General features: G+C 46.6%; 3 protein-coding genes across 4 annotated transcripts; 2 read left to right on the forward strand and 1 right to left on the reverse strand.

Annotated features, from left to right (window-relative positions):
- Positions 1 to 4: 4 nt before the first annotated feature.
- LOC121309066 (tubulin alpha chain) lies at positions 5 to 816 on the forward strand (the record flags this gene model as incomplete). The annotated part of the gene is made up of 1 exon (XM_041241936.1): positions 5 to 816. A coding segment is annotated over one exon (567 nt), but the record flags the coding sequence as incomplete, so codon positions are not given.
- A 526-nt stretch (positions 817 to 1,342) lies between these two features.
- On the reverse strand, positions 1,343 to 13,324 carry pmela (premelanosome protein a). 2 transcript variants are annotated; one of them, XM_041241937.1, is made up of 13 exons: positions 13,163 to 13,324; positions 8,755 to 8,856; positions 7,910 to 8,056; positions 7,479 to 7,616; positions 7,122 to 7,283; positions 6,220 to 6,585; positions 4,985 to 5,410; positions 4,190 to 4,371; positions 4,036 to 4,156; positions 3,266 to 3,359; positions 2,686 to 2,891; positions 2,439 to 2,529; positions 1,343 to 2,053 (listed from the first exon to the last, which is right to left on the reverse strand). In XM_041241937.1, exons 1-13 carry the CDS (start codon positions 13,224 to 13,226, stop codon positions 1,894 to 1,896), a joined length of 2,259 nt encoding a protein of 752 aa, XP_041097871.1. In that variant the 5' UTR covers positions 13,227 to 13,324; the 3' UTR covers positions 1,343 to 1,893. The 2 variants fall into 2 exon arrangements, with proteins under 2 accessions (XP_041097871.1, XP_041097872.1); XM_041241938.1 differs by having other exon boundaries at positions 1,344 to 2,053; positions 4,036 to 4,150; positions 4,235 to 4,371.
- Positions 13,325 to 17,159: 3,835 nt separating this feature from the next.
- cdk2 (cyclin-dependent kinase 2) lies at positions 17,160 to 23,972 on the forward strand. The gene is made up of 7 exons (XM_041241935.1): positions 17,160 to 17,498; positions 18,599 to 18,676; positions 18,857 to 18,977; positions 19,287 to 19,457; positions 20,058 to 20,159; positions 22,835 to 23,038; positions 23,429 to 23,972. The coding sequence occupies exons 1-7, from the start codon at positions 17,383 to 17,385 to the stop codon at positions 23,531 to 23,533; spliced, it is 897 nt and encodes a 298-aa protein (XP_041097869.1). The 5' UTR covers positions 17,160 to 17,382; the 3' UTR covers positions 23,534 to 23,972.
- Positions 23,973 to 25,000: the final 1,028 nt, after the last annotated feature.

Here is a 25,000-nt window from a genome sequence, read left to right on the forward strand (position 1 = left end):
CCCCCGTATCCACTTCCCCCTGGCCACCTACGCCCCAGTCATCTCAGCCGAGAAAGCCTACCATGAGCAGCTTTCTGTGTCTGAGATCACCAACGCCTGCTTTGAGCCGGCCAACCAGATGGTCAAATGTGACCCCCGTCATGGCAAGTACATGGCCTGCTGCCTGCTGTACCGTGGTGACGTGGTGCCCAAAGATGTCAACGCTGCTATTGCCACCATCAAGACCAAGCGTAGCATCCAGTTTGTGGACTGGTGCCCAACTGGTTTCAAGGTTGGTATCAACTACCAGCCTCCCACTGTGGTTCCTGGGGGCGACCTGGCCAAGGTTCAGAAGGCAGTGTGTATGCTAAGCAATACCACTGCCATCGCTGAGGCCTGGGCCCGGCTGGACCACAAGTTTGACCTGATGTACGCCAAGCGGGCTTTTGTCCACTGGTACGTGGGGGAGGGTATGGAGGAAGGAGAGTTCTCGGAGGCCCGAGAGGACATGGCTGCCCTGGAGAAAGACTATGAAGAAGTGGGCATTGACTCCATTGAGGGAGAGGGAGAGGAGGAAGGAGAGGAGTATTGAGCTGGTGGCTCCTCAGTGTTATCCATCACTGGTCAGAAGTTTTAACGCATCTTGGCTTCTATACTTATGTCAATGAATATATTGCTGGTAAAGTTAGCTAGTGTTGTGTCATCAAGGGTATTTATTGTATTGTGCCAGTTGGTGTCTATGTTTTAAGATCTGTGATGTTTTTTTAAAATGTTCACCTCTTGGCATTTCCTTGTCATTTTCAAGCTGTGATGTGCAATAAATCTCATTCTAGAACACACCTGTGTTGTGTGTTTGTAGTGGTGATTGGGGTGGGTTGGGGGTGTTCCAGGTCTACTCTTTGTTTTTGAATGGTTTGATCAGTAATATTATATACTGCTGGCATGCAGACACATTGAGTTCCATCATTATGTGTAGCCAGTTTAATTTGTAAAGCTTAATCCAGATCCTACGTTTTTCACATCTGTTGACACCAAGCGTTAACAGAAGAAAATCTGATTATTTTAGACCTCCGCCCCCAGGTTTGTGTTGTGCTGTAGCCAGGCCTGATCACACACATTACTGCTGAACTGCACCCCCAGTGTGACCTGGTCCTGGGATGTGGATTGAGGGCTGACCCATTGAGACTGTGAGCTGCAGCAGGTTTGAACCTACAAGGTAACAGTTGCTTCTTTAGTGTCCCAGCTTTGTGTTTTACTCTTGAATTGCAGACTGTTGCTGAAGCGGGCCTGGCTTTTATTTTGGAACAGAGTGAGACTGAGGGTGGTTTTGGTGCTGCTGCAGGGAGAAGGAATTTGTCTTCCTGCTCCTACATCATCACACAGCTTGGCTGGGCCAGGAGACTGACGTGACTTGCCCTCAATGAACTGGGACTGGAATCCAGAATCTCAGTTTTGAGTTCCACGAAACAATGACTTGTAACAGATTGCAATCTTTCTACATATTGAAAATCCTAACAGAGCACCATCAAAAGAGAAGACACCACCTTTCAGTTTTAACCATTTATTGTCAGGAGCAACCCTTGTGTATACATTCCTGCAAGTAATCTTAAACCACATCCTAATCTCACTTACGAGATGATCTGTGTAAACCAGCAGTATATAGCAATATGAAAATAAACTCAAATCTGCTGACAAACATTAACTAGTTTAAGAACTGCGAGATTAGTGTCAATCGGTCTGTGAAACCAGCTTCCTTCAAAAGATGGCCAGGGATTGAATATAAAAGGGGGTCGGTAAAGATGGGTTTAAGAAAACCGACACTCAATTGGTTGGTTGAGATGTATGGTCCTGGAATCAGGTAGACTGATTGGCTGGTTGTGGTGGGAGGCAGTCAGTGGGTGGTCCCAGCCTGGTTCAGACCACCCTCCCCTGCAGCAGAGGGCTGTTTTCCCCTACAGGCTGCCGAGTGAACACGCTGCGCAGGAAGATCTGCACAGAGGTCCTCTCGCTTGCCCGGCCCGTCTGCACACTGCCTGTCGGGTCCTCGTTCAGGGGCCGGTAGTCCTTCAGACGCCTGAAACAAAATAAGTAAAAATATGTTTTATTAGGCGGCACAGAGTTAGAGTCCCTTGCCAATATACACAACTGCCCGAAAGGTTTATCACCACCCTGGTGTGGGGCATGTTCTCCAGGCATACCCCAGGTTCCTAGATTACACCAGAAAGCCAAACAAATGCCTGCATTGTTTCACCCAACACAGCTGAACAGATGCTCAGAAGAGGAGACCTCACCCATTCACAATTGTGCGCACATGGCTTGAAGCATACAATATCAGGAATCTTCCACAGCCAGAACAATCCCCAGATCAACGCAATTGAGCAGGTTTGGAATTAATTTGAACAATGCACTCCTCACCACATGCTTGAGATCTCAAAGCAGCGGGATAGTGAAGCGCTCACCTGTAAGTGAAGACGACTGCTCCCACTGCACTGGCCACGGACAGCATCCCCACGATCAGCACCACCGTGGCAGCCGTGGACGAGCCCGATGCTGCAACACAAACACTCTTACACGGTCTAGAACGCCAAATTAATTCTACTAAAAACAGCGCTGGAGAGCCGAGAATGCAGTGTTGAGACTAGTGCTCATTATTATTAAGGTGCAGGGTGGTGACAGCGCTGGAATGGGGTTAGTCAGGTGCCACACCTGCATTGATGTTGACTCGGGTGCTGGTCATGGCCAGGCTCACGCTGTTGGTCATGGAGACGTTGACACAGAAGACGCCTGTCTCATTGAAGATCTGCCGCAGGACGAGCTGGCACTCTGGCGAGGGCGGCACCGCGTTACACGCCGTCAGCACGGGCACCGCGCAATCAGCATCCGAGATCACTGTGCACACCTCGCTAGGGACGCTGAGAGAGAGGGAATGGATGGGGGTTCTAACGCTGCTGACAAGTCAATTACCAAGTATTTTCTGATCTAAATGTTCCACATGTGACCTGCTGTTGCAAGAGTAGGATGCAAGTCAAAATTGCAGATATTGAAAGAGACTTTTAGTGGAAACTAATTCATGAAGCTTTGTCTTTAAAATACAGAACTATTGATGGTTTTATAGTTATGTATGACTATGTGAATGAATCAAAATGCAAGAGGGGCTAGTTCCCAGTCTATTCATATTGCTCTGAGAGGACAGATCTGGATGCTGCGATGGTGTGTCAGGGGACAGTCCTTCCTGCTGTAGAAGCTTCCCTTGGAGAGTGTGCATTGGAGGTGCTCATGTTCTTACCTGCCCTGACAGGTGATGGTCAGATCCACTGCATTCTGCTGAGCCTCCAGCTCCACATTCTGCACCTGCACAATCTCCACGCTCTCGATACCCTCTGAGACAAGAGAGGACACTGTGAGCAACACACTGGGAGCAGAGGAAACTCTAGGGAGGCAGGTGGGAGAGGATTACAGCGTTAGCTGACAAAGCAAAAGTGTGGAAGTCAAGACCATGCAAGGTTCCAGCTAGACTCCTCCTGGAATAGTGTCCAGTTCAGGCACTAGACACAAACAAGACACTTGTGCACTTGAGAAGGTACAGAGAATGAGGCTGATCCCAGGACTCCATGGGATGAGCAGACAGTTCAAAGACGGGGCTGTGGATGAAAAGTGACTGCTGCCGCTTCCTGGAAGCTCAAACTCCAATGGTGTAGCTGCAATCAGACCACATGACCAACAGCAAGGTTACCAGAATGCAGCAGTATTAATTAAACAAGCAAGGAACCGAAAGATTGCAGCTAGTAAGAGGCAAGGATAGCAAGAGGTAAGGATTGTAAGATTGCAGCTAGTAAGAGGCAAGGATAGCAAGAGGTAAGGATTGTAAGATTGCAGCTAGTAAGAGGCAAGGATAGCAAGAGGTAAGGATTGTAAGATTGCAGCTAGTAAGAGGCAAGGATAGCAAGAGGTAAGGATTGTAAGATTGCAGCTAGTAAGAGGTAAGGATTTTAAGATTGAAGCTGTAAGAGGCAAGGATTGTAACGGGTCAGGCAGCACTCTGGAATGCACACTCACGGACTATGTCGATGCTGGTGGAAAAGGATCCATATCGGTAGAGGAGGCAGCTCTCCTCAGCTGTTGCAGGTGCTTGCCTCTTGGCCACAATCAATGGTACCTCAGCTGCCACCGTACTGGCCTCCACTGCCACTGCCACTGCCACCGTGCTGGCCTCCACTGCCACCGCAGCCATCGTGCTGACCTCCACTGCCACCGTGCTGGCCTCCACTGCCACTGCAGCCATCGTGCTGACCTCCACTGCCACCGTGCTGGCCTCCACTGCCACTGCAGCCATCGTGCTGGGCTCCACTGTCACCATGCTGGCCTCCACACCAGTCTCCACTGCCACCAGATCTGAAGAGGTACAAAGCAACCTCTTTGTGTTAAATACAATTCCATCAACCTCTGTGTTAAATACAATTCCATCTCGGGAACGATATACTTTACTGATTTAATATCTTGTGTTCTGCAAGATCCTGTACAGTTTCTGCATGATTTGTCATGCTTACCAACTAAGAGACAATTACAGGACCCAAAACGCCCTTAAAATGAACCACTGTTCTGTGGGGACCACCAGGCGTGCACAATACCATTTAGGAAGAGGAAAACAGGACTGCAAACATTACAGGAGAACACTTTATACAAAACAGAACCAGAGACAGGTCAACTATGATTTGCTTTATAAACCAAATCCAATCTTTTGACTCCCATTGCAGGCATGACCCTGCTGATATGAAACGACCTAGCGAGTGTAACAGATTCAGGAGTAAGGCATGGAAACTTTAACCTCACACAGTACCAGATAGCAAAAGAAGTGTTTCTTTCAAAACTGCACAGCAGAGACCCATGTAGCTAATCAGTGCAAAACAGGTAAGATTCATGGAATTACAATCACATTCTCTTTCAAGTTTCAGAACCTGAAATAACAATCCAGCTAATGGTGGTCCTGTACAGAGCACCGCCTCACCTGCGCTCTCCGGGGTCACAGCGACGAGCTCCTCCACAGCAGCTACTGAAGTCGAGGCCTGGGCTACTCCCGGGGCAACTGTCTCTGCAACTGGGACAACTGTGTTCATGGGATCAACTGCCTCTACAGGGGCAACTGATGCAGCTAGGGCAACTGTGTCAGGGGCAACCGTCTCAATTGGATCAACAGCCTCCACCGGGGCAACTGTGTCTACAGCATCTACTGGGGCAACTGACGCGACTGCCTCGGCAACTCCGTCTCCTCCTGCTGCTGCTGGGGCAACCGACGCCTCGACAGCTATGGAGTCTTCTCCTGCAGCCGGGGCAGCAGCAGAGCCAGACACCGCCAAGTCCTGGTCAGCTGGATTCGAGGTCTGGTCAGGCCCTGGGGTAGATACCACGACCGGGGCAACTGAGGCGGAAGACGCTTTTCAAGAACACAAAGAAAAGGAGAGGAGTTTAAAACCGAGTTAACCTGTTTATGAAGCTGTCCAGTACAGGTCTGTGGAACAGCAAAGGCTGCATGTCCAGAATGAATCAAGTGAAGAGCCAGTAATACCCTGATACAAGGGCACCATAGGAAATGTGCAGTTCACCCTCCCCCCTACGGGTACTATACCACAGCACACCATGTTTAACATGCTTTACCATTCCCCTCTGCGCTTCAAAATGCTACTGATGCTTGCACTGTGCTTTATTACACTTTGCTACGCTTGTAATATAAACTTGCACAAGGGCTATAGCATTGTGTCTCCCAGGTAATTTGACAAGCCCATGCTGCTTTGGTCAAACTTGGGGGATGATGGTCTTGTATCAATTAATTGACTGGGCTTCACGAGAAGGTATTACGTGATCTCTTCAGGGATAACACGTATAACATTGCCTATTCTGCCTGACTTATGGGTCAGCCCTAATCTGCGGATAAATGAATTCTCAAATCGCATAATTCTCAGTCTTGCACAGATTCAGCAGCTACTTCGTCATTAGAGACAGACTGCTTGTGACCTGAAATTAACAACTAGAACCGAACAATGAAGTTGTGGAATTAACAGATGTTTTGTGTCGAGGCTTTGAAAATGCAGCCCAATATAATGATGTTTTTGTTTGAGAGTTTCTAAAGTTTTTTTACAATGCTTATTAAAATTGGAAGTATATAACCCTTGCATTGCTTGGTATGGGTAAGGATGATTTGACTGCAGTTAACAGATTTGCTCTGCCCCTTCACTCCAGTCTCACCGGTGGTGCCCAGCGGCCGAGTGGCTGGCTCCGAGGAGACCAGGCCTGCGCTCCCGGTGGGGCCTCCGGGGGTCAGGGGGTCTCCTGGTGTGACGCAGCCGGCCACGGGGATGGTGGCCTGCAGAAGGACCAGTGGCTGGAAGGAGCCGGCGGTCAGGTAGGTGTGAGTGACGGCCAGGCCGCGGGAGATCAGGGTGCCGCTGTTGTCCCCGAAGTCCCAGTTGAAGGTGATGTCGGAGCTGCTCAGGTACTGGCTGGGGTCGTGAAGGTGGACGGTGAAGGAGACAGCCCGGTTCTGGATGAAGCTCTGGTCTGCTTGGTTCAAGTCGTTCACCTGGGAGAGAGACACAGAGAACGGGATCTGATCTGGAGATAGAAAGAGAGAGAGAGATATTAAATTGGGGTGCTCTGCTTCAGATAAAAACAGAACTGTATCATGTAACAAAAAGCAGGAACGTGTTTTGGGTTCTCTGTACCGTCTACCTTTTCTTTGGCCTAATTGACATCCCTTTTCAAAATGTGCTCTAGCATACCTTTGCTTTACTATGTTCTCACTGTGCTTTATTACACTTTAGCTGCACTCTGTCATAGTAAAGCACAGCAAACAGCTTCAGTGTTAATACAACCAAGACATTGTGCTGCTCTATCCACTTGAGAGCTGGATTGTCCATTAAGAGATAACGCCAATTCTAATGTGGGAGAGAATAGTTTCATGGCTTGACTTTAAAACCAAGCCGTGAAAAGCAGGTGCAGAACAAAACATGAGAGAGCGTTACTGACCAGGAAGAAAGTCACGTGGGTGGAATCATTTCTAGACAACAATCCAATTAAGCAGGTCATGTCTCTCCCCTTGGTCCATTGAACAGGTCATGTCTCTCCCCTTGGTCCACTGCCAGTCTTACCTGTGATTGCAAAGTCAGTGGTGGCCGAGCCCATGGGGATGAACTGGTCTCGTCCGCGGGAGTGATATACCACCACCTCCACGGAGTAGGAGCCCAGAGGGACATAGTCAGTGGCGACAGTCAGAGAGGAAAAGGGGCCGTCCGCTACCTGCCAGAACTTCCCTGTGAAGAGCAGCACAGCGGAGAGTCACGCATTCACGTTATACAAGCAGCTCCCTTTGAGAAGGGAACACTTTACATCAAAGTGTCTATTATGTATTTGCACAGTAGTTACATGCGCACCTCCACAATCACAATGCTATTATGCAGAGTCACAACGTACACAAAGGGAGTTTCTCAGAGTATCAGCGCTCTTACCCCACACCTTCCACACAAACACGAACTTGGACTTCCTCCTGCCCAAGGTCCTCATAGGAGTCCCGTCTGGGAATACCCCGTCCCAGTCCTCCGAAGTGTCATTGCCATACACGGGCTCCCCCTCCCGGAAATGAGTCCCTGAAACATACACACATTGGCTAGAGCCTTCATCACTGTGCTGACAGAGCTGCGTGTGCTGGATCACAGCACCTCCTTGTGGCAGCTCTGTGGAACAGCACCCATCATTGTGAGGAGTGTTAATGGTGGGTGATTAGCAGTGAAAACATGTGGAAAGTGTTTGGAAAGGTTTCCAGAGATGGAAGTACAGGGAAACAAACATGGAAATTGCAGGCAAAAATCAGAGTAGGCAGGAAAGATCTTTTGGTAAATCTGTAGTGATGGTCAGTCATGCATTTGGTTTTGGTTCTCACCATTGACTGTGCAGTTCTGCGCCCACACCACTTGTCCGTCGGGCAGCACGGTCTGGTTGCCAGGGAAACTGAGCTGGATGGTGAAGGTGACCTTGGCACCGGTCAGGGTCGGGCCATCGTTACTGACTTTGAAGGACACGTTGCCACCTGAGGAAACAGAGTCCCTCACTGTACACCTGAACCAGCCGACAGACACAGGCTCAGATATAATGACAGGACTGTCCTCTACAGGACAAACTGCTACCTCCAATTATCAAGTTTGCAAGTCTTTACTCAAATCACACACAGTACAGTCATTCAATTGAAATGATATATTTACTGCTCATTACAAGGGAAGATTTTCATTTGCTTTTAAAATCACTTTGTGTCTTTAAAGTCTATGGTGCTAACAATAATTCCAGTTAATCTGACCCCATTTATATTGCTAGGGTTTTGCAGGTCTCAAACTCTCCAGTGACTGGTATTCAAATGCAAGCCAATGCATCTGCCTGCTGGGGATTGAAGTCTTTTAAAAGAAATTTTAAAAAAAGACAAAAACGTTAGTGTTAGGTTTGTTTTCTTCTTGAATTATATTACACACAGTTTATTCCTTCAAAAAGGAAATGCAGCCTGGAAGAGTGAAAGACATTTCATCATCTGGGGAAAGTTCTCCTCTGCACTTTAGCGACCCCTACTGGTCAGGTGGAGACAGCACAGGCTGGGGCCCTTGACTCTGGAGTTCAGTAGCATGTCAGTTCATCAGGCTGAAGAGGGAATTGGCATCAGTCACCCCACCCTGTGGTAGGAATGTCCTTACCAGGTTTCATGGTTCAAGACCAAACCCAAAATGCACTTGTTTAATATACCTCTCCAGCAGTCCCAGTATCTGGAATCTCCATCATCCCAGACAGGATACATCTGCGAATTCCAGGAGCGGTATTCAGAGAAGCCTCTCGGAGCCCCGGACCCTGCATAGAGAGGGACAGATGTTGGAGACGGAGCAACTTCACAATAAACAGGAGAAACGGCAAAGCTCTTGAAGGACGAGAATCCATTTCAAAACGTTATACAATGAATTTACCATAGCGCACCATGTTTTAATATACTTCACTGTACCTCCCTGGGCCAGGCATTCACTATGCTTTACTACACTGTGCTCTGCTTGTACTGTGGGAAGCGTTTATAGGGACGCTCTTCCCAATGCAACGTCAACCAGTCTTTGGGCGCTCTATTATGGGAGACTGTCTATATATTTTTAAAGTAGGTTGGGCTGGCAGAGTCGGTCACATGATGAAGGGAATGAGGAAGGTGGATCAGTCCTGGCAGTTAGGAATCGCCCCACTGTAGGTTTACAGATTTCTCATGGCTATACTGTACCATAGTATAGCATGGTTTTTACTTTACCAAACCCCTCTGTGCTTTACAATGCTTACCTATACTTTAGCATGCAGTATTACACTTCACTGTGCTTTTACCGTGAGAAACGTATAAGGGAAGCCAGACTTGAACCCAAGTTCATTAAACTTGCTAGCGCCAAACTGATAAGACAGCTGGGGGGTGTATGAGATTCCCACATGATGTCCTCCCTCCCCGCCAGGCCCCTCACATGACCCAGTGCTGCTCTTAGCTGCCTCGTTGTGGGGGGGGTGGGGTCAGGAGCTGGGTTCCAGGCAGCTCTAGTCATGCGACCCCTCAAATCCCTGCAATCCTTTTCATGTGACTCAGCTGAGTTGTGCTGCTCTCCTAATCCCCAAACACCACAGATTGCCAAATTGCAGTTTTGTGTAATTCTGTGTGCGTTTCACAGCCACGTCTAAAAGATCTGAAAGAAATGTAGACACACCACTCATGTCTAGCCAACGTTGGATACTATTTTCCCCTTTGTAGTAAAGCCAAGTACAGCTAAGCATTGTGAAGCCCAGAGAGGTATTGTAAAGCATATTAAACCTGGCAAACCAACGCCTAGTATAACCAAGGGAAAAGCATGGGAAATTTGCCAACTTACTGTAAACTGACAGGGCTGCACTATACTGTGCAAAAACTGTTGCTTCTCAAATGTTTGGCTACAGAAGTCAGGTTTACTGCACTGTATCCACTACACAATGCAATGTATAGGAGACTGCAGTGTACATTGCTAGAGCTGTTTCATTACAGTCCCATCCCCTCATGCTTGATTTGCCATTCCAATATTGAGTAATAACAGAACAGCTGACCTCCATACAACACAGAGAGAGAGCACTGTTGTCGTACAATGTAGATGATCAAAGCTTTGTTTTGGGTCTACATTCGTTACAGAGACTGTCTTCCAATGAAGACCAGTATGAAACAGAACTGCATGCATGAACACATCTTAGAACAGAGAAGAGTCTCCTTTAAGAACACAGCCCCCCCTACAGTATGAAGAGTCTCTTAAGAACACAGCCACCCACAGGACCTGCACCCTGGGAAGTTTGGTGCTTTTCCATGAGGTTCATTTCTGCTCCATGGAGAGAAATCTGCTTACTTTACAATTCTTGTCCTGGTTTATACATTCCACCCATGTGTTCTTTGATTCTGTAGTACTGGAAAAAATTAACACATTTAACATCTAAACTAATACAACATGCATGACCAGTCCATGAGTGGGAGACTACAAAGCAAAGTTCAGACTGTAGCAAAGTGTAATAAAGCACAGGGAACGCTAAAGCCTCGTTAAGCATTGCAAAGCACAGTGAGGCAAGCATCTTAAGCATGGGACACCATGGGAAACTAGAACCACGGGAAATGCTGCACAGAGATGCATACGTCACAAACCACGGGCCATGTTTCCAGAGCATTTACTAGGGTCTTCACTCCTATTGTTTTTTAAACCAATTTATAATTTTCCAAGTTCACTATTTTTTCATTTGGTAAAGTTTTCTTCGTTCAAAAAAAATGAGTAAAAAAGACAGAAGGAAAGGAGTTGAAAACATGCCCCACTATTTAAGCGTTTCTCCAGGCTGCGAAAGAGACATTCATTCTATCCCAGCGTCCTGGCAGTCGCATAACCAGCTTTAATGCAGGAAGGCAGAGCTAACCTTGTGATCTGCTCACACTGCCGTGAAATCAGAGTCATCGTTTGAGTCTCAAGCCTTGTTAAATAAACCTCTTCAAGCTTCAAATTATAAAACAAGTGCATCCATCCACAACTATCAAACACGCAATACTGTGCATTTAGAAATACGAAGAGAAACTTCATAAATCCAATGACAGACACGTCAACTAAAAGACTCTCTCAATGTCTAGACGTTGAGAAAGACTTCTATAAATAGTGTGGTTAAAAAATTATAAAAGGAGTCTGAAGGAATCAGTGTAGAGTAAGGGTAAGATTTCATTTAGTCATGTTGCAGTTTCCCTACACTACTCAGTTATACTGTGCATCTATCAGGGTTTACCATGTTTTATTTGTTTTTAAATATGCTTTACCATACCGCTGTGCTTTACAATGCTTCCCTATGCTTTACCAGACCTCTCTATGCTTTACAATGCTTCCCTATGCTTTACCAGACCTCTCTGTGCTTTACAATGCTTCCCTATGCTTTACCAGACCTCTCTGTGCTTTACAATGCTTCCCTATGCTTCACCATACCTCTCTGCTTTACAATGCTTCCCCATACCTCTGCTTTACAATGCTTCCCTATGCTTTACCAGACCTCTCTGTGCTTTACAATGCTTCCCTACCTCTCTCTGCTTTACAATGCTTCCCTATGTTTTACCAGATCTCTCTGTGCTTTACAATACTCAGCTATGCTTGCTTCTGCTTTCACTGTTCTGCACACGGGAAGGCATCACCTACACGCAGTATCGGTGGCACCTAACCTAGGATTTCAATATGGAGCCCATATCGGTATAGTAGTTTTGAAAAAATTAATAAAACTATCACACTACTGTATTCCAGATTTACACTTGCGCGGAATTGAAACCTTCAAGTCTTACAAACCAGGTGCGCAGACCTCACACTAATCAATTAACTCGCATTTCGGATGTGCGCACTCATGATCAAACTCAGCTTGTCAGAATTAAATCACCTCTATTTTATTCTTTCACAAGGAAGGTTAAACGTACAAACAGACAGGTTTCAATCTCAAGCGTCCGGTTTAACACACTACCAGAGCTCTAGACGCAAATGAGTACAATTCAATTAAAGAACGGAATACAACAGAACTGCATTTAATCGGCGATCGGCTACGTTACAAAAAGGTAGTGCTAATAGATACATTCCCTCATTAAAATACATCTTTAACGGGGTTTACCTCAATGGACAGAGCATATAAAGAACATCGTCATGGAGAAACCGTTCCGAATTATTTTTATAAATACAATCCATTAATACAGACGCTAGTTTCAATATTATAAAGTATATACATGCAAACAAACCCAAAGTACATAAAAGCATGTACCCTATTTAAAAATACCAATCTTCACACATCTAAAAAGGCGTGTATATTCTGCTTAACACCGGTGTGTGTGTGTATAATTTATATACACAGACACATACTCAAGATCAATGCCTCTTCTTCCTGCACTGACTGGTGTGATGCTAGACAGGTGAATGTATGTATATTGTGATTATATGCCGGTTTTTTTCCCGACTCTTCTACTCTGTAATATTCAGGATGTACACGAAGCCATTCGTACATCTCGACCACAGCTGAGAAAAAAAACCAGCAACATTGATTCAATAGCCTATACGTTTTCCCTGCGAAACAACTACATTGGCTTTTAAATAAATAAGTCTTACTGTGTCCTTTAAAAGCAGAAGCGATTCATCTTGATGAATGTAAACAGTTACATATAACGATTGTAACGGCGTGTCCAGCATAATATACTTTGTTTTTTTGGATTACAGCTTTAATAAACATCAGTCTCTTATTAACGTGTTGCGATCTCCATCTGCTTGAAAATGAAAGATTAAGGCTTGGCCAGTTTAAAAGCCCGTTTAATTTCATGGGGAGAAAAAGAAAAAACTGGAGATGAAATCCGTTTTGCTATGAACACGTTTCTCGGTTGCGGCTGAGAGACACGAATGGCTTCACGGGTGTTAATTGAATTCTTAGAGTAGAAAAGTCGGGTAAAACACCGAAAACCAGAAGCTTCCCTTTGCATCTGTCAATTATAAAAAAAACCCTGCCATATCAATGAATATGCCCTTTTTTTTGCCAATACATTTCAAGCAGTGGTGAATACTCGACCTGCCCTATTATTTGAGTCTCAATACATGCAGTCGCCAATACAAGGTAAAAAACCAATACTTACTACCACGCTGAGCACAAACTGCAGCTAGGAACGCAACTGCGCTTGCCAAGAAAAACGTCCTCATTTTTCTTTATTTTAAATTACTCTTGTTGTAATCTCCCTTTTAAAATAAAAATAAAAAAAGGAGTTTGTTGCATTTCTGGAGACACCCAGCCGCGCTGTTGCACTGCCTTTAAATTAATTGCCTCATTAACATAACCCCGCCCCCTGCGTGTGACGCCACAGCCAAACCCACCGTTAATTTACACTCGTGCAAATTCTGCACAGTAATGGTTGAGACCCAAAGCATAATTAAGTGACGGGTTTATTAAAGTTATTTAATCCAGTGGAAGAGAGTTACAGATATTCCAGGTGAGTTCAGCTAGACTCCTCCTGTTAACAGAGCCTTGCTTTATAGCTAGCTGCTCTCTCAAAGGGTATCAGAGCGTGCAGGTCATTACTTTTGATTAGATTTTACTCTGGAACATTCAGCGTTCTCATGTTTTTATGATCAGTTTTTTTTTTCCACTTTGTGCTTTACCATGCTTACTTATGCATTGCCATGCTTTCATTGTGCCTACCATATTTTGCTAGGCTTTCCCTATGAGGAATAAATTTCCACCCATGTTTTATAAAGGTAACTTCATTCAATGTCACATTTCTTGTGCACAGCCTTGTGGTTCTGGGTCACAAGATGAAGACAGCTAGGGGCAACTGAACTGTTGGAATGTTAGGGAAAGGAGCCTTTTCATTGGCTAAGAGAGGATTGAGGACTTGTGACATCTTAACACAAGCCATGTGAAATGGCTCCAAGATGCTTCTATTCTCACGAGACAGGCATTTATATTAACCCTATCTGTGCCAAGCGAAGGAATCAGGTTTTCCACTCTGTGTTGTGATTCTGAAATAGACGACTGCCTTATAAGGATTAAACATGTAATTGCTAATTCATATGCTACATGCTGCAGCTTTTCATTAATCTTACCGAGTTACTTGTTTGGCTGGAGTCACTACCAGGAATGCTCTCTTTGCGAGTCAGATGTGTCGTCTCGTTTCCTCCAGTTATAACAGGTATAAAACGAACGAGACCGGTTTAAGAACAGGGTAGGTGGGACCTGGGCTGGACGGGCTCACGTTGCCCTGCTCTGTTAGAATTGATTCTATTACCTGCACCCACTGTGCATCGAGGATTACCTCAGTGTTCTGTCACGACCCGGGATGCTTCGACTGAGTCAGTAGAGGGATTACTGAATCGCTTGAAGCAGAAGCTTGGGACACTCAGATCCTCTCATGTGACTGTGCTATGCGTCTCCCAGACTATCAGCTGAGCAGCTTACAGACCTATAACACTGGCAGTGAGGAACAGAGCTGGCGTAGATTTGAATCACATGTACAGAACAGCATATAGAGTGATTCAACATGGAACTGTGGAGCAGTCTTGGCATTGCAGAAACATGCTTTGGGGTGGAATGAAGAACCTCTGTCCCACACGTTCTGCGTTAGGAGTACATCGGTAATGTCCTGCACTTGTGGGTGGATTTCTGATACACGTTTGCATATATTTAAAGAGGCGACTGTCTACTTAGGGAGATATTCAGTGGGCAAAGTGTGTGAGGGTGAACAGGCTGGTCAAGAAAGGCAGGGCGCAGAATGAATGCCCTGGTGCGCCGGATTATTGTAAAATAAATACGAGGTTTGAACAAAATAAACACCGAAACTCAAAACAAAAACGGCACGTTGGCCAAAACAAAGAGACAACCAAAACAGCGAACACAAACCCCGAAGCAAGCATCGCGCTGCTGCTTCCAGCACGAAGAGCAATCGTTTTTACTTTTCGTTTTGTTTGTCCCGACTCTCTCTCCCGTTCTCTCCACACTGAACACCCACCCCGTTTGAGTCAAACACTCCCTCTTTTATGCAGCTGTGCCGAGACTCGATTCAATCATTCAGTTGAATCTCAGCATGGTCTGCATGTGAACTAATTGTGCTCCCCGTGCCCCCATACTGATAGCCAGTGTAATCTGCACATGAAGTGCTTCGCCGTGGACACCAAGATATTTAATGAGTGGGGTATAGGGGCAATAAATATGCCACTCCAGTCCTTCTGTTGCAGGGCTGGTAACAGCTACAGTGAACCGTCTATGAAGAGACTTTGCATTTCAAATCATTTCACAGGATTTAACAATTCAAGTTCACCAGTTTAGCAGTTTTTGTTAATTGCATCAGTCTTTAAACAATATCATCTTTTGTTACAGAACAAAGGTATTTGTGTTGAAGCCTGAGGAATTGTTAAACTGACCCCAGTGTTTAAACAAACCCTACACGAGACGGCTCTCAAACAGAGCCCTGTGTGGAATGTGAGGTTAATCCGGGTCAGAACCGCTCTTGTGACTTTCTGTTTGGTGGGATTTGGCTTCAGTTTCAGTACCCACCTCAATGTGCTACTTTGTGAAACCTAGTACAAGGAAACCCTGTCTAATATAGTCAGGGTTAGGTAAGGAATGTGTGCATAACCCAGTGTTGTATCCAAATGTTATATACCAGGGGGCAATGTGGCTTACATGGACTGAGAGGAAGGGAAGCAGTTCTAGTGGTTAGAGCTGAGGGACTGGGAGGGAGGGAATCAGTGTGGCTCTAGTGGTTAGAGCCGAGGGACTGGGAGGGAGGGAAGCAGTGTGGCTCTAGTGGTTAGAGCCGAGGGACTGGGAGGGAGGGAAGCAGTGTGGCTCTAGTGGTTAGAGCCGAGGGACTGGGAGAGAGGGAAGCAGTGTGGCTCTAGGGAGCTGAGGGGACTGGGAGGGAGGGAAGCAGTGTGGCTCTAGTGGTTAGAGCTGAGGGACTGGGAGGGAGGGAAGCAGTGTGGCTCTAGTGGTTAGAGCTGAGGGACTGGGAGGGAGGGAAGCAGTGTGGCTCTAGTGGTTAGAGCTGAGGGACTGGGAGGGAGGGAAGCAGTGTGGCTCTAGTGGTTAGAGGAGTTAGAGCTGAGGGACTGGGAGGGAGGGAGGCAGTGTGGCTCTAGTGGTTAGAGCTGAGGGACTGGGAGGGAGGGAGGCAGTGTGGCTCTAGTGGTTAGAGCTGAGGGACTGGGAGGGAGGGAAGCAGTGTGGCTCTAGTGGTTAGAGCTGAGGGACTGGGAGGGAGGGAAGCAGTGTGGCTCTAGTGGTTAGAGCTGAGGGACTGGGAGGGAGGGAAGCAGTGTGGCTCTAGTGGTTAGAGCTGAGGGACTGGGAGGGAGGGAAGCAGTGTGGCTCTAGTGGTTAGAGCTGAGGGACTGGGAGGGAGGGAAGCAGTGTGGCTCTAGTGGTTAGAGCTGAGGGACTGGGAGGGAGGGAAGCAGTGTGGCTCTAGTGGTTAGAGCTGAGGGACTGGGAGGGAGGGAAGCAGTGTGGCTCTAGTGGTTAGAGCTGAGGGACTGGGAGGGAGGGAAGCAGTGTGGCTCTAGTGGTTAGAGCTGAGGGACTGGGAGGGAGGGAAGCAGTGTGGCTCTAGTGGTTAGAGCTGAGGGACTGGGAGGGAGGGAAGCAGTGTGGCTCTAGTGGTTAGAGCCGAGGGAGGGAGAGAAGCAGTGTGGCCCGTCTAGTTGAAATGATCAGCAATTTTTATTTTTACCCCTCAACCTGTGATATAAAAGCCGTGTACTGTGTACCTCTTGCAGTTTTGCTGTTGCTTGTGAATGACATTAACCCTGACGTCCTGACTTTGCACTTCACGCTTGGCTTGCGATCAACACTATCTGCTGGGGAATTTAAATCTGAAAACAAATACAGCCCCCTAGAGTTACACACACCCCTTCCACTCGGCGGGACTCCTTTGTGGCGCTCGGTGGAAGTAGTAGGCGAGGCTATATCGAGAGTGGGCGGGGAATGGGCGTGGTTATTTTGATGATGCTGTGCATTGTGCTTAAGCTCGATTGGTAGGCGTGTTTACCGGTAAGCGCTGAGGGCGGGTTATGTAATGTATTAGCCAATAAGAGGGCGCGAGTAACGCATGGAATCCGAAATGGGAGTGACCTCTTTGATTACTGAATACGCGGGTTGATGGGAACGCGGGAACCAGCGGTCTTGATTTCTTTGTCACATTGGAAAGCGCAACAGGTCGCTGTTATAGCTTCCTCACCCACCTCCCTCCACTATCCCCCCCACACACACAAACCGCCTCCAGCAATCAGGCTGAACATTTGTTTCTAAAGTTATAAATTGAATAATTATCGAACTTTGATCAGACCCGCGGCCGCGGAGGAGATGGAGGCGTTCCAGAAAGTCGAGAAAATCGGAGAGGGGACTTACGGCGTGGTTTACAAAGCGAAACACAAGCAGACTGGCGAGACGGTGGCCCTGAAGAAAATCCGCCTCGATACGTGAGTGCTGATGATTTGTGCTGCGTGTAAACGGCATTGCAATGCAGGATAGTTTGCAGATGCACAGCGCGGTGCGCAGCTAATCAATGCAAGGAAACAAAGCCGGTTTCATCACGCATCCCAGGACACGGCAGTGATACAGATGCATTCCTGATCAGAGTGTATACTGGCTGGAGGCTACCTGCAATACTGCCCGTCAAGCTGTAACAACATAAGTACATATCGAGCTGTGTGAGATTTCTGTACAATGCGGTGAAACTGCGCTCTGAATGTCTTCACCTAGCCCGATGCAGGGTGTGCTGCCGCCCGCCTGCCTGTCTGTGTGTTTCTACTGATGAAGCACAGTGTCTGACACTGGGGTGCTGTTATTGTGATGACGTGCGTCGACACAGCTGCTCAGCTGTTTTGTCCCGACTCACGAACTGTAATACCGCTGTGGCCTGTGTCTTTTTTTTTTTTTTTTTTTTTCTTTAATTGCATTATATTTTTGCAAATAATATTAACGACAGTGCAGTGTCTGTATCCCACCTTGACAGGCTACCCCACGCCTGAAATACGGCTTTATACAAACACAACTCAAACTGACATATTGCACGTTTTGTTTTGGTGACAATTCCGGACATTATGGAATGCGGGAACATAAGTGAAACTAATTTCCGGTTTATATATATATATATTTTTAACCAGTTTATAGAATATGTGGTAAACGGGACCGGAAGTCATAAATCGTGGTACAGTTTCCGCAGAATGTATTGCGGGATATACCCTAGTTACCGTTTCCGGTGTTCCATACACCCCAGAATTAAACACTGCCCCATTACTCCCGAACCTCTGGGTGTGCTAATTGCTGTAATTAAACCTTACCTTAACTCCGATCACTAGCGCAGATTTAATACCACTAGGATTTGAACTGACACTAAGGCAGCTGATTTCGCTTCTGCCAGTAGCACATTCAAATATTTTCATAATATAATTACCCATTTCCCTTTCTCTGCAGTCCAAGCCAATGCAATCGCGCTGTCTTTCTTCAGCCCTGATAAGCTACTGGCCCAGTGTTTGTGGGGGTTCTCCCCGTGACTGTGATGCTTCTCTTCCTGCAGGGAGACGGAGGGAGTCCCCAGTACTGCCATCAGAGAGATCTCTCTTCTCAAGGAGCTCAGTCACCCCAACATTGTCAAGTAAGGATGGCTTTACAAACAAGCCAATTACAAGGCAGACTCTGATACTGTGTAATGTGAGTGTATTGCAGGGCTGGGCCAGGCTGTGCTGTAGTGGGTGATGCTGGTTTAGGCTGTGCTGTAGTGGGTGATGCTGGTCTGGTCCGTGTCTCTTGTTCAATCTGTGCTCCTGTCCTGCAGGCTGAGTGATGTGATCCACACAGAGAATAAGCTCTACCTCGTCTTCGAGTTTCTGCACCAGGACCTCAAGAAGTTCATGGACTCCTCCTCCGTCACTGGCATCCCCCTGCCTCTCATCAAGGTAGGGCAAACCCTGTGACTAACGGAGCCAAACAAATAACTGTGTAAATCTGATCTGACACACGCTTCCATTTACTGCACAGTCCTCGCCTTGGTCCTCTCCTCCCTTCTCTGAGCTGCCCTCCCCTCTCTCTCTCTCAGTGCCACCTGTCAGTTCTCATCTCCCCTGTCTATCTCTCTCAGCTACCTGTTCAGTACTGCCCTCTCCTCTACCTCCCTGCCCCTCCTCTCTCTGTGCCACTCTGTTCTCACTTGTCTCTCTCCTCTCTCTCTCTCTCTCTCTCTCTCTCTCTCTCTCTCTCTCTCTCAGAGTTACCTGTTCCAGTTGCTGCAGGGGCTGGCGTTTTGCCACTCTCATCGAGTTCTCCACAGGGACCTCAAACCTCAGAACCTGCTCATTAACGCTGAGGGCGCCATCAAGCTGGCTGACTTTGGCCTGGCACGGGCATTCGGGGTGCCAGTGCGCACCTACACACATGAGGTGAGGCTGCTGCAGGGTACGGGGTACGGATCAGCCTGTTTAAAGGCCATACATAGATTCGATCATTTTCATGATTCTGGAGATCTGACCTGTCGTGCCCTTGATATTTTGGTCCCAAATGTGCAGTTTTTAGATGCATGCTCTGCGTGTGTGTCTGTTTTGAAACATCTGGTACTACACTAGCTTCAAGAAATCGCTGTTTGCAAACTGTGCTTTCAGATAGTCACCTGGAGAGTGACATGGTCACCCCTTCAACGCCTCCTTAACTGTCCTTAACCAACCAGCTGCTTCCTCTGCTGACTGGCATGTTTTCAGCCAGGAGCTAGGGTGATACTGCAGAGGCAGTGAAGCAGCAAAGACTTCCTGGAAGGCAAGGCAAGCAAACTGGAAACTTGCTTTGCACCAGTGTAGTGTCAGGTGTCTGTTTAAAAATGCAAGTGCATGTTTGCTATGACGGGTTTCTTTAAAACCTGTGCCTGTGAGAGCTGTGGAGCTCGTGGCAGCGCAGAATGGGTACGATTGCTGGAAGTGTCCTGTTCCTTTTAAAGAGAGGTGGGGGGAGTGTGTTTTGAAGTTGTCTGAAGTGTGCTCTGTGTGTAGGTGGTGACTCTGTGGTACAGAGCTCCGGAGATTCTGCTGGGGTGCAAATACTACTCGACAGCCGTGGATATCTGGAGTCTGGGCTGCATCTTCGCTGAAATGGTAAGACCCAGCGTTACTATTAAGAGCAATATCTGTTTGCGGGGGAAGTAAGTGTTTTGCTTTATGTCCTCCTGAGGGTCTCCCCTGGTAAAGGCACGGCCACGTGGTGTGCAGGTTGAGTCACACAGTCAGGGCAGCGCAGGTTCCCGGCTGTGCCAAGTTGCAGATGTTCGCTGCAGATTCCACAGGGAGCGCTGATGGGAGACGTAATCATCCGGGACTCTTTCTCCTCCGAGCTACACTGGCCTCTACTGGGCTTGGCTGATGTGCCGGGCTGGGACTGTGAGCCCCCAGGGCGTGCCGGGCTGGGACTGTGAGCCCCCAGGGCGTGCCGGGCTGGGACTGTGAGCCCCCAGGGCGTGCCGGGCTGGGACTGTGAGCCCCCAGGGCGTGCCGGGCTGGGACTGTGAGCCCCCAGGGTGTGCCGGGCTGGGACTGTGAGCCCCCAGGACTCGTTAAACTATTTTTGGGTCTGATTCCCAGTTCCAATGTAGTTTTCAGGTTCCTGCACAGCAGTAGCTGTGATGGTTTATTAAGGGCAGCTTGTGAGTTTGTCAAGCCACTGCAGTATTAGCTGTTACTAAAACTGTCAAAATCTACCACCACCCTTTACTTTGCCCTGTGACCAAAGATGGCTAAAATATTCAGGTCACCCCCAGCTGATCAAGTCCTGTGATTGACCCTTAAACCAGAGATGTGAAAATAATGGAGAAAAGATTTCTTGTGGAGGAATGTTTTAGTTTACACGCTAAATTAAAGGGTGTCTTTGTTTCCCAGATGCAATGTGATGACGTGCGGAGATCATGTGCTGCATAGTTACCCCACTGTCCTGCCCTGGGGGTATAGAAGCGCATAAAAGGGGGGTCTGTGCGAGTCTGATACTCGTGGGGCTGGGCAGGGCACAAAATACAACTTCTCTTAGAACTGAGGAAACGCAGGGCTGGGACACGCACAGAACTCCTGCATTTTGTAGCAAGCATGTGTTTTGGAAATATCTGTTATGGGGTTAAATAAATTTTTACTTTCAGGGTCTTAGTTCATTTGACATGGAGTTTGATTCATTGAGAAAGACTTGAAACGTTTGCCATTGAATTAGTTTTGTTTGGTATTTCTAAGTTCCTCACTATTGCAGGGATCCAGACTGCAGCTAAAATGGTTTGACGTACTAGAGATGGGCTGTCCCATTACAAAACAGGGCTTGTGTTGATAAAAGGTTACCTCCCTGACCTCCGGCAACTCTGTTGTTAAATAAAGGTTGGACTTGTACAATCTGTAGATCAGAGTTCTTGAGCATCGCTGTATATCCAACAGTTTATTGTTCTCATTATCATTAGTAATAGCTGTACAGATGTAGTCGTGTTGTTTTTTTCGTTGGTACCAGTAGTAGTGTGATTTTGAAGCCCGGAACATCTCCAGCGTCAGGAGACAGCTGGACAGTAGTACTGTAGTTTGGTATTTTCAACAAAATGATTATATTGTTATACATTTATAATACAATTTACTGCAATCTCAATTGTTTCTTTGCAAATGTTTTTTGATCCTTTTTGTTTATTAACTTTAAATATTTAAAAGTATTATTATTATTATTAGCAGTAGTATTATTATTATGTTAAGCACTACGTTTTTTATTATTATAATCAGTGTTATTATTCGCAGGTCACCGCTTACCTTGTATTATTATTTACTTTTATTTAGTTTTTCCTTTTAAAACAGTCCAATGAACTTGACAGAAAATGCTTTATAAATATGGCTCATAATCTTCAAAGCTGTGTATCAGCTTGGTAATGCTGGGATGCGTCACACAGAATACAAACGCATTGCTGGCTTTGTTTTACAATGTATAGAATAGCAGGCAGGCCGAGCACCACAGGGAGCCTGGTGATTGTGAATAAACGTTGGATAGTTCTGTATAGTTCACAGGCTTAAGTTAAAACCAAATTCCAGTTAGTTCAGAGGGCTGAGGTTTAAGGAACACATTGCTGAAAGGCAGAACTGCAGGAAATTACAAACCAGTACAAACATTACATTTCTGTTTTTGTGTCATTTCAGTGTTATTGTATTTTTAAGCCATTGAATATGGAAGCAATTAACTTGTTCTTAAAGTGGCATCCAGCAATTGGATTTGATGCCCAAGGTTTTTGGCCTTTTAAGTTAAAGTATTGGGAATGTTTCAGAGCAGACACTCTGCCAGAGAAGTCCTGCATTAAGCTGAGGGAACATGAAGTCACTTTGTGGCTTTTGAACTTGGTTTCAAGGCACTGTGCGGCACACAGGGGGGGGACTTGGGGTTTGGTACAGCGAAGCTGCCTCCTGGAACCAGGTTTCAAGCCACTGTTCTGAAAGGTGGCTTTGTGTTCCTCAGTTTTAGTGTAGTGATCATGCAGTGCAGTGTTGATCTGTGTCTGTATGGGGGGTGGGAGGAGACTTAGTTGGATTTAGTTTAGTTTTCTACTTTGAAAAGCTCTGAACTGTGTTCTTTATTCAGCTGCTTTGTTAAAACACTGTTTCATTGCATCGTGTATGAATAATGAACTGGCGAGATGCTGCAGCCCTGTAGAGTTTAATCGCAGAAAGCAGAGTGTTTCCTCCCCCTGTATTGTTGAATCAGTGGATACTCATGATTTGGGTGTTGGGTGACCCTGCTGCCTGCTGAGCGCAGTTCTCCTCTCTTCCAGGTCACGAGGAGGGCGCTGTTCCCCGGTGATTCGGAGATCGACCAGCTTTTCCGGATATTCCGCACCCTGGGCACGCCGGACGAGGCAGCGTGGCCGGGGGTCACCTCCATGCCCGATTACAAGTCCACCTTCCCCAAGTGGGTGAGGCAGGAGTTCAGCAAGGTGGTGCCAACGCTGGACGAGGAAGGCAGGGATCTGCTAGCGGTAAGAGTCAATACTGCCCCATACTGCACGGTCACCCTGCTGTAGAGAAGCCTGCTGTACCGATAGTTATTGGGTATTATTTAAATGGACTAAAACCTTTTTGAAACCTGTTGGTTCATTTGGGGACTTTTGGGGTCGGTGTGTGCCAGTTAATTCATTCAGAGAATAGCTTGTCCAGTTTTTATAACTTAAGGGCATTGCAACTGAGAAGCATCAAAATTCTAACCTGTTCTCTATTCAATTCCGTTAGTACCGCCCTGCAGGTTAACTGCAGTGCTGTCCTCTGTTAAACAGAACTCGCAGTTTATACGCTCCTGTTGTCTTTGAGAGAATTGACTGACTTCAGCTGGTTATCGGTAATACAACCTTTTTTTTTTTCCCTTTATTCAGCAAATGCTTCACTACGACCCTAATAAGCGAATTTCAGCCAAAAACGCGCTAGTGCACAGATTCTTCCGGGATGTCACCATGCCGCTGCCACACTTGCGCCCGTGAGGGACAGACTGACACGGGGGAGGACGGACGGATGGCGGGAGCAGGACAGTAGCGCCCCCCGGTGGAACTGAAACCACATAACAAGATCTTGAGAATTCGACACCAGCAGTTTAATTTATTGTATAAGCACGAGGAAACCTGGAATGCCTTTATCAGAAAGGACTTTATAATCTCTGTTTCTTTTATATAATCTACAGTTCAGCTGAATTCATTTTACTGAGAAAGCATTGCTGCAAACCTCTTTGGATGGGAAATTGCAAATGCTGCCACATTTCTGTCCTGGTTGGGTCTGTGTTACTGGAGTTGAGACGCTGTTTTCTACCTTGTGGTTCTCTTTAGATTTTAAAGCCAAGTTGCCTTCCAAAATTTGCAAGCATTGTGGCTTATCTTTTAAAATTGTTGCAGATTTTATTAAAAGTGGTATATTTGTAAGTTTTCACTGAAGTCACACAATTGCTTGTGTTCAAGTCTGAAGTGTTCCCTGGACCCAGTCCTGGTTTCAGATCTCCCGCTGTTTGAAATGAGCAGGAGTTTGATCAATCAGGCCGCTGCTCAGTCTGAATTCCCAGCAAGAACGCGTCTCCCCTGTGAGAGGAGCTTTACCAATAGGAGCTGTTCATGCAGCTGTAAGGGAGGAGCAGTTTGACATTAAAACTGATCATTTCAATAACACATTGACGGTAGTTCAGGACTGGTTTTGAGCCATGGCATAGACAGATACTGCTGTAAAGTCTTGTGAGACGCACATTAGGAAAATGCAAAAGGTAACAAATACAAATAAAAAGGGAGAACTTTGTGAAACTCTAAAATTGAAAGTGTTCTTTTAAAGGAATGTGTATGGACGTGCACAAACCAGTTCCAATCCTTTTGATGTGCACTGGGAATGAAAACAAACCAAAAGACTAGGCTTAACTGTAGTGCTTTTTGCTGTGCTTGTCTCAATGTTTCGTATAAGGAGATTGTGTATTGAGGGGGGACTCTGTATTATTTCTGTATAAATCATTTGGGGCTGTAAATTTATAGGCAAACCCCCATGATCCCGGAGGGTCTCTCCTGGTGGAGGCACGGCTGTGTGGCATGCAGGATGAGCCATGGAGGCAGGGGAGCGCAGGTTCCTGGCTTCCACAGGGAGCATCTGCGTTAGGGAGGCAAACTGTTCCAGGACTTTCTCCTCCTTGTGCTACAGCAGCCCCTATTGGCCACATGACCTGCCCTGCCCTGCACGGCTTAATAACAATTGAAAGAGTCTAGAAGTCTGTTTTTACTGTCTGGTTAGTTTAATTGAAGTAATGTAGGAGAGAGGTGTAAGAACAGAGCTTTAATGAATAGCGATTAGAAATATTTAAGCTGCTTGTTTCTAGACATGGGGAGGGGGGGGGGGAGGGGGGGTTGAGAAATAAAATATTGTTGTCCTAGGTATTTGATATTGATGTTGAGAAATGTTTAGATTTTAAACAGTTTAAAGGT

Source organism: Polyodon spathula, unplaced genomic scaffold, assembly GCF_017654505.1.
Source record: "Polyodon spathula isolate WHYD16114869_AA unplaced genomic scaffold, ASM1765450v1 scaffolds_832, whole genome shotgun sequence".
NCBI lineage: Eukaryota > Metazoa > Chordata > Actinopteri > Acipenseriformes > Polyodontidae > Polyodon > Polyodon spathula.

Excerpts from the sequence above, each read along its gene's own strand:
- cdk2 (XM_041241935.1), top strand. The coding sequence starts at position 17,383 with ATGGAGGCGTTCCAGAAAGTCGAGAAAATCGGAGAGGGGACTTACGGC. Across the intron at positions 17,499-18,598 it reads AAGAAAATCCGCCTCGATAC|GGAGACGGAGGGAGTCCCCA; the intron begins GTGAGTGCTGAT and ends CTCTTCCTGCAG. Across the intron at positions 19,458-20,057 it reads TGCGCACCTACACACATGAG|GTGGTGACTCTGTGGTACAG; the intron begins GTGAGGCTGCTG and ends CTCTGTGTGTAG.
- pmela (XM_041241937.1), bottom strand. The coding sequence starts at position 13,226 with ATGAGGACGTTTTTCTTGGCAAGCGCAGTTGCGTTCCTAGCTGCAGTT. Across the intron at positions 7,617-7,909 it reads GCAGAACTGCACAGTCAATG|GGACTCATTTCCGGGAGGGG; the intron begins GTGAGAACCAAA and ends TGTATGTTTCAG. Across the intron at positions 7,284-7,478 it reads GTTTGTGTGGAAGGTGTGGG|GGAAGTTCTGGCAGGTAGCG; the intron begins GTAAGAGCGCTG and ends TGCTCTTCACAG.